This window comes from Lepidochelys kempii, chromosome 1 (genome assembly GCF_965140285.1).
Source record: "Lepidochelys kempii isolate rLepKem1 chromosome 1, rLepKem1.hap1, whole genome shotgun sequence".
Lineage (NCBI taxonomy): Eukaryota > Metazoa > Chordata > Testudines > Cheloniidae > Lepidochelys > Lepidochelys kempii.
The window spans coordinates 58,602,142-58,615,863 of NC_136380.1; the positions used below are offsets into that span (position 1 = coordinate 58,602,142).

Below are 13,722 nucleotides of genomic sequence, written 5' to 3' on the forward strand. Positions count from 1 at the left end.
CTAAAAAATCCATATCCAGAGTTTGGAGACAAAGAATTAACAATTTACATCCTACTCCTTCACTGAGCTCTGTAAAGGTGAACCTTTGCACCCATGAAGAGTGCACTGCAATACTGTTGTGCAAAGGACAAAATCCATTACTTTGGGCATTGCTTCAAGTGTGTTAAAGTTCTTTTTAGCCAAGACCTCTGCTTCCTCTTGAGGCAGGGGAAGAACACCACAATCTGAACAGCACTCATCCTTCTCAGAACTTTCTAGAACTGTGTGGCAACGAAAAGCCAGAGGCTGCCAGCCCTGCTCCACTAGTCTGAGTTGAATCTTGATAGAGCTTGGAATTGGGGGATGAGAAGGCCTGGTAAACCTCACCAATGTAGATTCCTCACACACAGCATTAAGGAATTCCATCAGAGCTGGGATTAGTTGGGAAAAAAGTGGGAGCACTGTGTCTCTACCATCTAACTATTCTGTTCCCGGTGTGTGCCTTTGCACATCGCAGAAGGAACGGGATAGCCTACCCAATGTCTATTTATGCTGAGATTACATCTTTTGGGGGTCCCATATCCAGAGGCGTAAGTAAGCCAGTACGGTAAAGTATGGCGTACCGGTAAGAAGGTATGGCGACCGCATCAGCAGGGCTGCTGAAGGGGGAGGAGCCAAAAGGGGCAGCTGCCCTGGGGCACGATGATTTAAAAGGGTCCGGGGCTCCCAGCAGCAGCCGGAGCCCCAAGCCCATTAAATCACCACCACAGCTCCAGGGCTGCTGGCCGCTGCCACTACCCCGATTTAAAGCAGGGCTCCGGCACCGACCGATTTAAAGGGCCTGAGGCTCCCAGTCGCTGCTGCCGCATCAGCAGGCGGAGCCCCAGGCCCTTTAAATTGCCGACGGGGCCCAGACAGTGCGGGCCGGGCAGCGCTGAAGGGCTGGCTGGGGGAATCTGGCCCCAGCCCTGCCCCTTCTGCCCGAGGCCCTGCCCCTTCCGGGGGCCCAGAGCCGCCCCCGCCTTGCCCAGGACCCCAGCCACCCTGCGTACCGGTAAGTCCATTAAGTTACTTTTTAACCCCTGCTCCTATCCCTCTTGGGAAAGTGTGACTATCCCACAGAGCAACCGAGGCAGGAGCGGCTCACTGAAGAATGGACTGGCTGACCCTTTGATGACTTCAGCATCTTATGCGTGACAAAAATCCTGTCATGTCTGACCGTGAGGTAACAGATAACAGAGAGAAAGAGCAGGCGATCACAATGCACATACCGGCAACAATGTAATCAGCTACTGCCTAATTTCCAGAGCTCCTCACAGAAACTGTATTTTCAAAAATCTTAACCCTAGTTTACTATTTTGTGCAGTTTAACATGGGAAATGAATGTTTACCTTTTGGTTGTTGTGTTCAAAGAGGCGGCAGAGGAATATTTATAAACAGCATCACAAATATCTACTATCCCACTAACTCAGGCCAAGTAAAATATCAGTTTTTTTATAATCATATTTGTACAGTACAGGCAAACAGATTTTGTGGCTGAGCTGGTAAATTATACAGCTGTTCTGCAAGGCCTTTTTTATTCCATTTTTAAAACAATTTTATTTTAAATATAAAATAATTTCATAACAGCATTTCTGTTCCTGTTAGGTTCTGTAAAGCCCTGTTTAAAAACAAATCACTTATGGCCAGACAGTAATACCCTTACTCACTTTTGAATAATATATTCCTGCACAAGTAGTCCCACTGACTTTCATTGGTCTATCTGTCATATACGGCACAATTCAGCATGTGTCAAGGCATCACAATCTGGCTCCTAATATAATGCCTGAAATTAGGAAATTTAAATTATTTGGCTATTTTTAATGAGTGGTCTCATTTCACTGTATGGTTTGACAATCAAATGATTCCACACTGAAGTAAGTACACTACTACTGTTCATTTGAATATGCTATGTGAGTAATTTTTTATTAATTTGCTAGACCACAAAGTTATATTTTCATATTTATAATGCATTAAAGCTGCTTCATGTTAATTCAACAAATAGTCTTAAACATCTTGGATTTCATTTTACATTTGAAAGTTTATTCACTTTTCGGATACTCTTCAAAGTTCTTTAGACTCTTCGTTTTCAGTAAACAAAGGCATCTTAATCTTGACTTCCACGTGAAAAATCTTACATTTTGAAAGACTCTCTCTCAAAGTATTAATTCTATCCTTAGGAAAAATGCATGTCTTATTCCACAGATTAGTAATCACAGGAATAAAATACATAAAAATGGTAAGCTATTAATCTTTTTAGAAAATTAATCTTCACTATTAATAAGAAACAGAAAAAAATTCCTCCTAGAAGATAAAATAAATGAATTTCAATTATGGGGTTGTTCTGTCCAGATCCTCATCCCGGTTCACAGTTCATTATTGTCTTGCATTCTAAGTAAATAAGCCTCAAAAGAATGAGGCTCTGATCCTGCACCATTAAAGTCAATGGGAGCTTTACCACTGACTTCGATGAGCATAGGCTCAAGCTTTGCGTCAGTGGTCAGAAGAAAATTCTGACTCACGTGCCCAATAGAGGTCTAAATAACATGACAAGAGATACCCTCCTCTCTCACGTACATACTATGAGAGACTCTGTATTTGCTGTCAAAGTATATGCTGGTCACACAGTCTTTGCTCTAAAGAGTTCACAGTCTAAGAATAAGAAAACAAGCAATGTATTACAGGTGAAGGAAAGGGATAAAAACATATTATACTTGATTTTTTTTCCCCTATAAACAATGTCAATTATACCCAGCTGGTCCTCTCCAATTTTTATTTGCTGGCAATGACTATAGACATCACAGTCAAAGTGGGTCCTGAAGAGGGATTTGAAGAGAGGACAGGGGTATTATGGACAAATTCAGGTAAAGCAGTCAAATGCAAGTTTATATCTATCAGAGTAACATATGAATGGACACAAGACTCCCAATGTGTAGCAAACACTACTAATTTAGTTTCGATGGGCCAGAATGTAAATCTGTAAGTGTAAATACAAGACTGTAAAAAACTTGAATCGTTCAAGTTGTGTATCCTTCCCAGGATTTTTGCTTTAAAAATAAATAAATAAATAAAAAATAACCACCATCCTACCCAGAAGAAGATCTCACAACCTTAGCTTGCTCAGGCCATTCAATGTCTGAATCACCTTTCCCTTCATCTTTTGAGATTTACTTGTGAATATTTGTGTAGCTAAAGTTAAGAGTTAGAGAAAAATATTTTATATTCTGTTGAAATATTTGAAATTAATTGATTTGAAAGGAATATTTGTAAAGTTTCAGGAAATGACTGTATGATTTCGATCCATCCAGCACCTCAACTTTGTATTTCACTAGAAAGAGCATAAACTACATATAACTTGAAATCACAAAAAAAGTATTTCATTAAAACAGTAACTAAATAAATGGATTTTGTTAATACATTTTCAGATTGTATCCTGTGTAATGTTAGTTTTCTGGGTTTAGGATCTCAGATGTTTCAAATCATGGCAATTTGCTATGAAGAACTGGTAAACATTGTATAGTCAATTTCTAACATAAAAAGTTTTTAATATATATATATACACACACACACTATAATGGAGCCTGGGGACCCAGTTACGATATGGGCAATCCAAGGCTTTAGCTTGGTTGCAGTGACACAGTAAAATTCTGTTCCAATTAGAAATTACAATTGTTATCACTTGATCCCCTGATTCTGTTATAACTGTGTTGTAGAGTGGGTGAGCAGTTCTGTAGTATTTTAGTGAAAGTGTTTTTGAAATGGGAAAAATGTTTGAATAGTAGCTAAGCATGTGAAATAGCTAGTTTTCAGGATATTGTATATAGCTCCATGTTTATCAGCATAATGATGGCAAAAATTCTCACTGCAGTCTCTAGAACACATTACAAGGGTAAAGCTAGGAAAATCTTTCACAATACCAAAACCCAATATTAATGCAAGTTATACCACAACTTCAAAAAACAAACACTGAAACTGATTAAAAGTACAGTGAAACAACATTTAGGTTGAAACAGATACCTTCACATAACAGCAATGGAGTTCAGAGTTAAATCTGTGATGCTTCATACATAACTCAGCAAAAGACTACACTGTATATAGAGGTATATTCTTATACTGATGTAAACAAGAGATGCTTATAAATTCTTGTGACCTAATATGAGGATGTATTCCAAAATGTGCAGAATCACCCATTGCTCTGAATTTCTTGTACCATGGGTCTTAATTGGCTGAGCTAATGACAGAGTTGTAACTACAATTCTGAATGTCCTGGCTTTTGTAAGCTCCAAACATAAAAGTATTTAGTTAATGCTGGTTTCTTAAACACTACAAGAAAAGTAATAAATGTTTCCAGTAAAGGTTTCTGACACTGAATAAATACATTTTCAAATTATTTAAGGCTCATGTATCACACACACAAAAGAAAAACAAAGTCAAGTCAATTGATAATAAAAGTTTTACTAATTTTTGTGAGATTCTAAATTGTAGCCAGATCTGTTATATAATTTGGAACTATAATGAAATGAAAAAAGTGGTATTAGCTGTCCTTAACTGTTATCTGAAAACCTAGCTAACATTTTGTAGAATTATTTTAAATAAATCTGTTAACTGTTCTCTGAGGGTTATATCCAGTTTGTATGCATGGCTGCTCTCTAAGGATAGATACTGTATAAACTACAAACTTTTTACTCCTAAAAAAATTAATGAGAGGCATAATTTAGTCTCTAGCGTGATTCTTGCTTCAAATTATTTTCTTTTAGTCTGAATCTTGCTTAGTAGAAAGATAACAGAATATATTTTTTTTAATAAAACTTCCCCCAAAGGACATTCAAAAATAAAAACTCTTCCAAACACCGGAGGTCATTACTGAACAAGCTGTATGAAAGGGCAGATTGACTAGCCTCATTTTTTGGAGGGGATAAAGAGAAGTTATTTTCGTGAGTACCTAAAGGTAAAGTAAGAATAGAAATGGGAAGAAAAGAGAGATAGAAATAGGTGAAGAAAGGGTATGAGAAGAGGAAAGTAGTTAAGCAGAAGTATTGAATGTCTAGAGAGAAAGGTAAGAACGTAAGCTTTAATATGTCCATATCTTTTATTCAAGTTTTTGCTTAATGGGTTGCTGTTTAGTTTAGTCAGAGATGGTTACTTCTGCTTTTGGTTAAAAGTAGTTAAAACTGTATTTTTATTAAAAGAAAGCTCTGTTTTAAAATTTCAGAATAATTTCTATCTGTATTATATAATAATAAATGCCATCTCTTTAAAACAATGTAGGTAAAAATTCTGAAATGTATTTAATACCAGGAAGACGACATTCTCAGAAAAAGCAAACTGGAATACCATATTTTCTTCCCCATACACCCACCACGTAACACTTAACAGTTCTTCCTCCTCCTCTTCATTTAAGTCTCATTCAGCTCTCATCCCAGTTTGACCTCATATTGGATCTTAGTTTGGCTAGTTCACTCCATTTCCTCTTAAAACCAAGCAACCAGGCTTCTCTTCTAAAATTTCTTTCCACTCCCATTTCTCTTGTTACTCTTGGAACATATGCAGGTCACTCATGACAGCATCCCTTTGTGTCCCTGTCATGATCCCCTAGAAGTAGCATTCACAAGCATTCCCCAAACGGCCCTGTTTTGGACACATATAGGGATCTTGTTTTTCATTAATGCAAAAACATACATATGTAGAATGAAGAAAAAACGGAATATAAAGTGTCTATTGTAGCAAAGATCTACTGTCAATAGGTCATGCAGTTCCTCTCCCTTGTGGCAGAATATTGCTCCCTATAGTGCACATTTTCTGCTGGTCTGATAAGAATTATGTTCTTTATTAGTTTTGAGGAACCATTAATAGGTTTTATACTGTACTTTCCTGAAGCAACAAAATTGGCTTCTATATCGGTACCAGGTTTTTTTAAAATATTACTTGATGTGACCCAGGGACCTCTTGGGATCTACTGGCAGAGGGCATGGGGGTACATAGGGTCACAGGGATTCCCTGGGTCTGGTCTCTATAGTTTGTCAAAGAGTGCCATGTAAGGTCTCTACTGAAAGCCTGTGTCACACCGATCATCATAATCATTGCAAAATAGATAGATAATATGCAAGGAGTTATATATATATACACACTGAAAATTATGCTCTTAAGGCAGAGGTGGGCAAACTACGGCTCGCTGGCCACATCTGGCCCGTGGGACCGTCCTGCCCGGCGCCTGAGCTCCCGGCTGGGGAGGCTAGTCCCCCCCCCCGCTATTCCCCCTCTCCCACAGCCTCAATGTGCTGCACTGCCAGTGCTCTGGCCCGCCAGTCCTGCCGGACAGTGTGGCAGCGTGGCTGGCTCTGGCATGATGGGGGGGGGAGCGGGAGGTCCCGGGGGGCAGTCAGGGGACAGGGAGTGGTTGGATGGGGTGGAGGTTGGGTGGGGGGGCGGTCAGGGAACGGGGAGGCTGGATAGGCGTCGGAGTCCCGGGGTGCCTGTTAGGGGGAAGGGGTGGGGGTCCTGGGAGGGGGGCGATCAGGGAACAAGGAGCAGGGGGGTTGGATGGGTCAGGGATTCTGAGCGGGAAGTGGGAGGGGGCGGATGGAGGTGGGTACCAGGCTGTTTGGGGAGACACAGCCTTCCCTACCCAGCCCTCTATATAGTTTTGCAACTCCGATGTGGCCCTCGGGCCAGAAAGTTTGCCCACCCCGTCTTAAGGTCTGTGAGCTGGGGGGCTGGTCACCAGAAAGCGATAAGCAAGTTTCTTTGAGGCAGGAGATGCTTATCTACCTGTCTGGCTATATGTAAATTGAGCATTGCATACTTCACAATGAATGTCTATTGACAGCCTGAACAAAATGCTAATCCAGTAATTGCGAAGTCACCAGGGGAGATTCTATATAGCAAAAAAACCCAAAAAAAACAAACAAACAGCAGGTGTTACCCTGTTTACAAGTGAAGACAGTGGATGGTTAGAACAGTATCTGGGGGTGCAGATTACACCCAGGTATCTTTCAGCTAAGGGGCAAGCAGCCAGCTGGCTTGTCTTATGAACACAGGATCACAGACCATCTGGCTTTTAAACAATGGGAGACACACTTTTGCATGGGCTATGCTTTGTAAGACAGAAGAAATGTCTTGTTAAGTTTAGGCTCCAGAAAGCATGTTAACTTTTATTGTACATGTAACCATTTGATACAATTAACTCTACTTGGTTCTTAGAATCATAGAATATCAGGGTTGGAAGGGACCCCAGAAGGTCATCTAGTCCAACCCCCTGCTCGAAGCAGGACCAATTCCCAGTTAAATCATCCCAGCCAGGGCTTTGTCAAGCCTGACCTTCAAAACTTCTAAGGAAGGAGATTCTACCACCTCCCTAGGTAACGCATTCCAGTGTTTCACCACCCTCTTAGTGAAAAAGTTTTTCCGAATATCCAATCTAAACCTCCCCCACTGCAACTTGAGACCATTACTCCTCGTTCTGTCATCTGCTACCATTGAGAACAGTCTAGAGCCATCCTCTTTGGAACCCCCTTTCAGGTAGTTGAAAGCAGCTATCAAATCCCCCCTCATTCTTCTCTTCTGCAGGCTAAACAATCCCAGCTCCCTCAGCCTCTCCTCATAACTCATGTGTTCTAGACCCCTAATAATTTTTGTTGCCCTTCGCTGGACTCTCTCCAATTTATCCACATCCTTCTTGTAGTGCGGGGCCCAAAACTGGACACAGTACTCCAGATGAGGCCTCACCAATGTCGAATAGAGGGGAACGATCACGTCCCTCGATCTGCTCGCTATGCCCCTACTTATACATCTCAAAATGCCATTGGCCTTCTTGGCAACAAGGGCACACTGCTGACTCATATCCAGCTTCTCGTCCACTGTCACCCCTAGGTCCTTTTCCGCAGAACTGCTGCCTAGCCATTCGGTCCCTAGTCTGTAGTGGTGCATTGGATTCTTCCATCCTAAGTGCAGGACCCTGCACTTATCCTTATTGAACCTCATCAGATTTCTTTTGGCCCAATCCTCCAATTTGTCTAGGTCCTTCTGTATCCTATCCCTGCCCTCCAGCGTATCTACCACTCCTCCCAGTTTAGTATCATCCGCAAATTTGCTGAGAGTGCAATCCACACCATCCTCCAGATCATTTATGAAGATATTGAACAAAACCGGCCCCAGGACCGACCCTTGGGGCACTCCACTTGATACCGGCTGCCAACTAGACATGGAGCCATTGATCACTACCCGTTGAGCCCGACAATCTAGCCAGCTTTCTATCCACCTTATAGTGCATTCATCCAGCCCATACTTCCTTAACTTGCTGACAAGAATACTGTGGGAGACCGTGTCAAAAGCTTTGCTAAAGTCAAGAAACAATACATCCACTGCTTTCCCTTCATCCACAGAACCAGTAATCTCATCATAAAAGGCGATTAGATTAGTCAGGCATGACCTTCCCTTGGTGAATCCATGCTGGCTGTTCCTGATCACCTTCCTCTCATGCAAGTGCTTCAGGATTGATTCTTTGAGGACCTGCTCCATGATTTTTCCAGGGACTGAGGTGAGGCTGACTGGCCTGTAGTTCCCAGGATCCTCCTTCTTCCCTTTTTAAAAGATTGGCACTACATTAGCCTTTTTCCAGTCATCCGGGACTTCCCCGGTTCGCCACGAGTTTTCAAAGATAATGGCCAATGGCTCTGCAATCACAGCCGCCAATTCCTTCAGCACTCTCGGATGCAACTCGTCCGGCCCCATGGACTTGTGCACGTCCAGCTTTTCTAAATAGTCCCTAACCACCTCTATCTCCACAGAGGGCTGGCCATCTCTTCCCCATTTTGTGATGCCCAGCGCAGCAGTCTGGGAGCTGACCTTGTTAGTGAAGACAGAGGCAAAAAAAGCATTGAGTACATTAGCTTTTTCCACATCCTCTGTCACTAGGTTACCTCCCTCATTCAGTAAGGGGCTCACACTTTCCTTGGCTTTCTTCTTGTTGCCAACATACCTGAAGAAACCCTTCTTGTTACTCTTGACCTCTCTTGCTAGCTGCAGCTCCAGGTGCGATTTGGCCCTCCTGATATCATTCCTACATGCCCGAGCAATATTTTTATACTCTTCCCTGGTCATATGTCCAACCTTACACTTCTTGTAAGCTTCTTTTTTATGTTTAAGATCCGCTAGGATTTCACTATTAAGCCAAGCTGGTCGCCTGCCATATTTACTATTCTTTCGACTCATCGGGATGGTTTGTCCCTGTAACCTCAACAGGGATTTCTTGAAATACAGCCAGCTCTCCTGGACTCCTTTCCCCTTGAAGTTAGTCCCCCAGGGGATCCTGGCCATCCGTTCCCTGAGGGAGTCGAAGTCTGCTTTCCTGAAGTCCAGGGTCCGTATCCTGCTGCTTACCTTTCTTCCCTGCGTCAGGATCCTGAACTCAACCAACTCATGGTCACTGCCTCCCAGATTCCCATCCACTTTTGCTTCCCCCACTAATTCTACCCGGTTTGTGAGCAGCAGGTCAAGAAAAGCGCCCCCCCTAGTTGGCTCCTCTAGCACTTGCGCCAGGAAATTGTCCCCTACGCTTTCCAAAAACTTCCTGGATTGTCTATGCACCGCTGTATTGCTCTCCCAGCAGATATCAGGAAAATTAAAGTCACCCATGAGAATCAGGGCATGCGATCTAGTAGCTTCCGTGAGTTGCCGGAAGAAAGCCTCATCTACCTCATCCCCCTGGTCTGGTGGTCTATAGCAGACTCCCACCACTACATCACTCTTGTTGCACACACTTCTAAACTTAATCCAGAGACACACTTCTCAAATCTTTGTTCTTTATTAAATAAACTTGTACTTGTTTTCAATATAAACAAATCTAAATGGTGCTATTTGAGTGGAACCAAGATCCTGAGGTGAAACTGGTGCGTACTATTTCTTTGGGAGTAGTGGATCTGTGAATTCTGAGATAAATACTATCAGGAATTGTGTCATTGTGTGTGTGAGACTTTAACTTCCTGGACATAGATTGGAGAACAAGTACTACTAATACTGGTAGGGCCCACTTACTCCTGGATGTGATATAAGTCAGTTTCCTTCATCAAATCATCACTGAACCATCAAGAAGGGATGCAATTTTAGATTTGGTTTTGTTAAGTAGTGAGGGCATCATAGAACAGCTGGTCATAGGAAATAACCTTGGATTGACTGATCACAAGATGATTCAGTTTAAATTAAATGGAAGGATAATCAAAACCAGGTCATCAAGAACATTTTTTTATTTCAAAAGGGCAGATTTTGGGAAACTAAGGGAATTAAAGAAGTCACCTGGACTAAAGAGGTCAAGGGCTTCAATGTGGAGGAGGCTTAGAATTTCTTTTAAATCAACTATACACTAATTATCTTTAATTTGCAACCCAAGCAAGGGGGAAAAAATCTTGTAGGAAAAGTCTCCAGAGCTGTCTGGATGAATAATTATCTCAAAAAGGTTACTAGGGGTAAGCTGAAAGCCCATAGCAAATGGAAAAAGATTGATCAGTGAAGAAAGCTATATCTTGGAGGTTAGAAATTGTATAAAGTGAGAATTGCTAAAAGCCAGGCTGAATTAGTTCTTGCCAAAGAAATGAATATAAGTAGTAAGAGGTTTTTTTGTTATATACATAAAAATAGAATGAAGAAGGATGAGGTCTGTGTGCAGTGTGGATAGGGAGAAGATTAAAGGTAATCTAAGTATGCCCCAAAACTAAATTAATACAATAAAGTCTGCTGCAGTTTCCACGGTAAACATCTGATGAAGTGAGCTGTAGCTCACGAAAGCTCATGCTCAAATAAATTGGTTAGTCTCTAAGGTGCCACAAGTACTCCTTTTCTTTTTGCGAATACAGACTAACACGGCTGTTCCTCTGAAACCTGTTACAATGTCTCTGTTTTCAACAAGGATGATAATATGGAACATGAGTACGAAGGCAGGATGGCTGATAGAAATGAGTGCATAGAAATAGGTATGACCACAACAGAGGTGGAAGAAAAACTTGAAGAGTTTAATGCTCTCAAATCGGGGGGACCAGACAATTTCCACCCCAAAATACTGAAAAAAATGGCACATGCGATTGCAAATTCTCTAGTAGCAAGGATTTTAAATAAATCTATTTGGGGTAGTACTGCATGACTGGAGAATAGCTAATGTCGTACCTATGCTTATGGGCATTTACAGCTCTGTTAGTCTGATCTCGGTAATATGCAAGATTTTAGAACAAATTGCAAAGGAAAGAATAATTAAATGTATGGAGGTAAACAGAAAAGGAGATGTAATGCAAGATGGGTTTACCAGGGTATAGACTGTGCCAGTGTGATGGGATGTTTATCACACATCAGTTCTGAAAGGGATAAGGAAGCTGAGAAAGAAGGGCCAATTAATGTGAAATGCTGCACATGCAAGGATGAAGCTGGAGAAGCAACCCATGACTGGAAGATGAAGCTTAGCTCAGTAGGTGTTGCCTGGGCTAGTATAAAACCAGGAAGATGGCAACAGAAATGGTTTCAGTGAGGAAGACTGTGCACAGAAATGGAATGAAACTCAATAGTACAAAGTGCAAAGTTATGCATTTAAGCTTTAATAAGAAGAATTTCTGTAAAAAGCTGTTGGCTCATCAGTTGTGACAGATAAGAAAAGTGACCTGAGTGTGTTGGTCAATCACAGAATGACTGAGTCACCAATGTGATGCAGCTGCAAAAAAAGGCAAATGTGATCCTAAGAGGGATCATGGCATCTTCAGTACAGATACAGACATATTAATACCATTGTACAAGGCACTGGTAAGAACTAATTTGGAATATGACATAGAATTCTGGTTGCCCATGTTCCAGTTTGAATTCATCTTTCTAGAACAGGTGCAGAGAAGAGCTACAAGGATGATTCGGGGAATGTAGGGTCTGTGTTATGAGAGGGGACTGGAAGAGCTTGGCTTGTTTTAGCCTAATGAAAAGAAGGCTGAAAAGGGAACCACAGAGGATTAAGAGCTATTTAAGCTAAAGGACAATGTTGGCACAAGAACAAAATGGGTATAAACTGCTTGTGACCAAATTCAGGCTGGAAACTAGAAGAAGGTTAGAAACCTTCAGAGGAGTGAGATTCTGGAACAGCCTCCCAATAGGAGTTGTGGGTGCAAACACCTTAGTTTTGAGAGAGAGAGAGATGGATAAATTTATGAATGGGATTATATGATAGGGTTGCATGTGATGGTGGGGGCAGGGCTTGGCAGCTCTGGGGGTCCCTTCTGATTTATGTCTTATGCCCCTCAAATCTCAAGCTTCAGGGCTTCAACTGGCCAATTGCAAGGATCAGGAAGGGATTTCCACACACTCCTCACCCATCAATGTATTCTCTTTTTTTTGTTTTTTGTCTCCTTCCTCTAAAAGATCAGAGATGGCCATGGCTGGAGATGGGGGACAAGACAGGGTGGGCCAGTACTCTGAGGTAGCACTGAGGATTCTCTCTCTCATGGGCTTAGCTAGCTGGTTCTTGCTCACATGCTTAGGGTATAACTGATCATCATATGTGGGGTTGGAAAGGAATTTTCCCCCAGGTCAGACCTGCAGTGACCTAGGGTTTTTGCCTTCCTCTGCAGCATGGGATGTGGGTTATTTGCAGGAATTATCTGGGTATATCTCCCTTAATCAATTCCCTGCCATTTCAGGAGACTCTGGCATTGGTGCATCTCGGTACTGCCTAGTCTCTACCTGTGGCACACAACAGTTTAGTCTCTTCTGGGCTGTAATACTTCAGTCTAATTTCAGTTGTTGGGTTTAGTGTGTGGGTGCTGGGTGGTGTTTGTGACCTGTGATATACAGGAGATCAAACTAGATGATCTGGTTGTCCACTTTGGCCTTAAACTCTATGATAATAGCTAACAGGCTCTCATCTTAAATACCAAAAAGTTTTTGGAAATATTTACCATCTCTATAGGCAATGTAAATGTCTTAAGAAAAGGATCAAAATCTGGCACCTGCAGCACCCAGACTGTAGTTTCTCTATTCCACAGCCTAATAAGTGAACAAAACACAATGAGCCTAGATCTACACTGACTTCTCAAGAGATATCAGAATGGTGTGACTATTATTTTCACGACTTTTGCTAATGAGCATTTTGGCGTTTTTCAGGATTTGGAGCTTTTCAAATATCCCACCTCTTCAGCTGGTACATAATGACATTTCTTTTGTATATATGGCATAAAAGAAAGCAAAGGTATTGAAGTTTCTTTACCTGTTGTGCTCCATCACCGCTAACAATAGGGGCAGGTAGAAGAGGAATTTCACTACTTATAATCTGAGTAGTATCCAGTAGTGGCGGGTGTTCTGCCATCATTGATGGTACATTAATTCACAGGATCACCTGTAAAGAAAAACTACCAAAATTACATAATGTACATATTATATATTTTAATACATGAAGACGGATTTCATAGTAAGTATCCTTTAAAATAGTCTTCAGTGTTAAAAAGTAAAGTTAACAAGATAATTAAATGCACCAGTATAAATATTTTTCATAACACATCTCAAAGGACCTTTCCATAAATATGACTTTAAGGTTATTTTGAAATGCTAGCACAGTGGCTCTCAAGCAGGGGTACATGTACCACTGGGGGCACTCAAAGGTCTTCCAAGGGGTATGCAATTCATCTAGATAATAGTTTCTCAACCTAGGGCTTGCAGCCCATGGGGAGGAGGGGATTATGGGATGGG

The 13,722-nt window shown here is 41.6% G+C and overlaps 1 protein-coding gene across 6 annotated transcripts in view; it reads right to left on the bottom strand.

Moving 5' to 3' along the window:
- Positions 1-13,722, bottom strand: part of FNDC3A (fibronectin type III domain containing 3A) — a 206,205-nt gene that overhangs the window by 163,008 nt on the left and 29,475 nt on the right. For 3 of the 6 annotated variants that reach the window (XM_073343811.2, XM_073343802.2, XM_073343820.2), the window contains exon 2: positions 13,244-13,372. In XM_073343811.2, coding sequence (XP_073199912.2) covers positions 13,244-13,345 — 102 coding nt within the window. In that variant the 5' untranslated portion in view covers positions 13,346-13,372. Of the gene's footprint in view, positions 1-1,688; positions 6,450-13,243; positions 13,373-13,722 lie in introns of those variants that run through there. The other 3 variants (XM_073343875.2, XM_078852928.1, XM_073343830.2) reach the window with 3 other exon arrangements.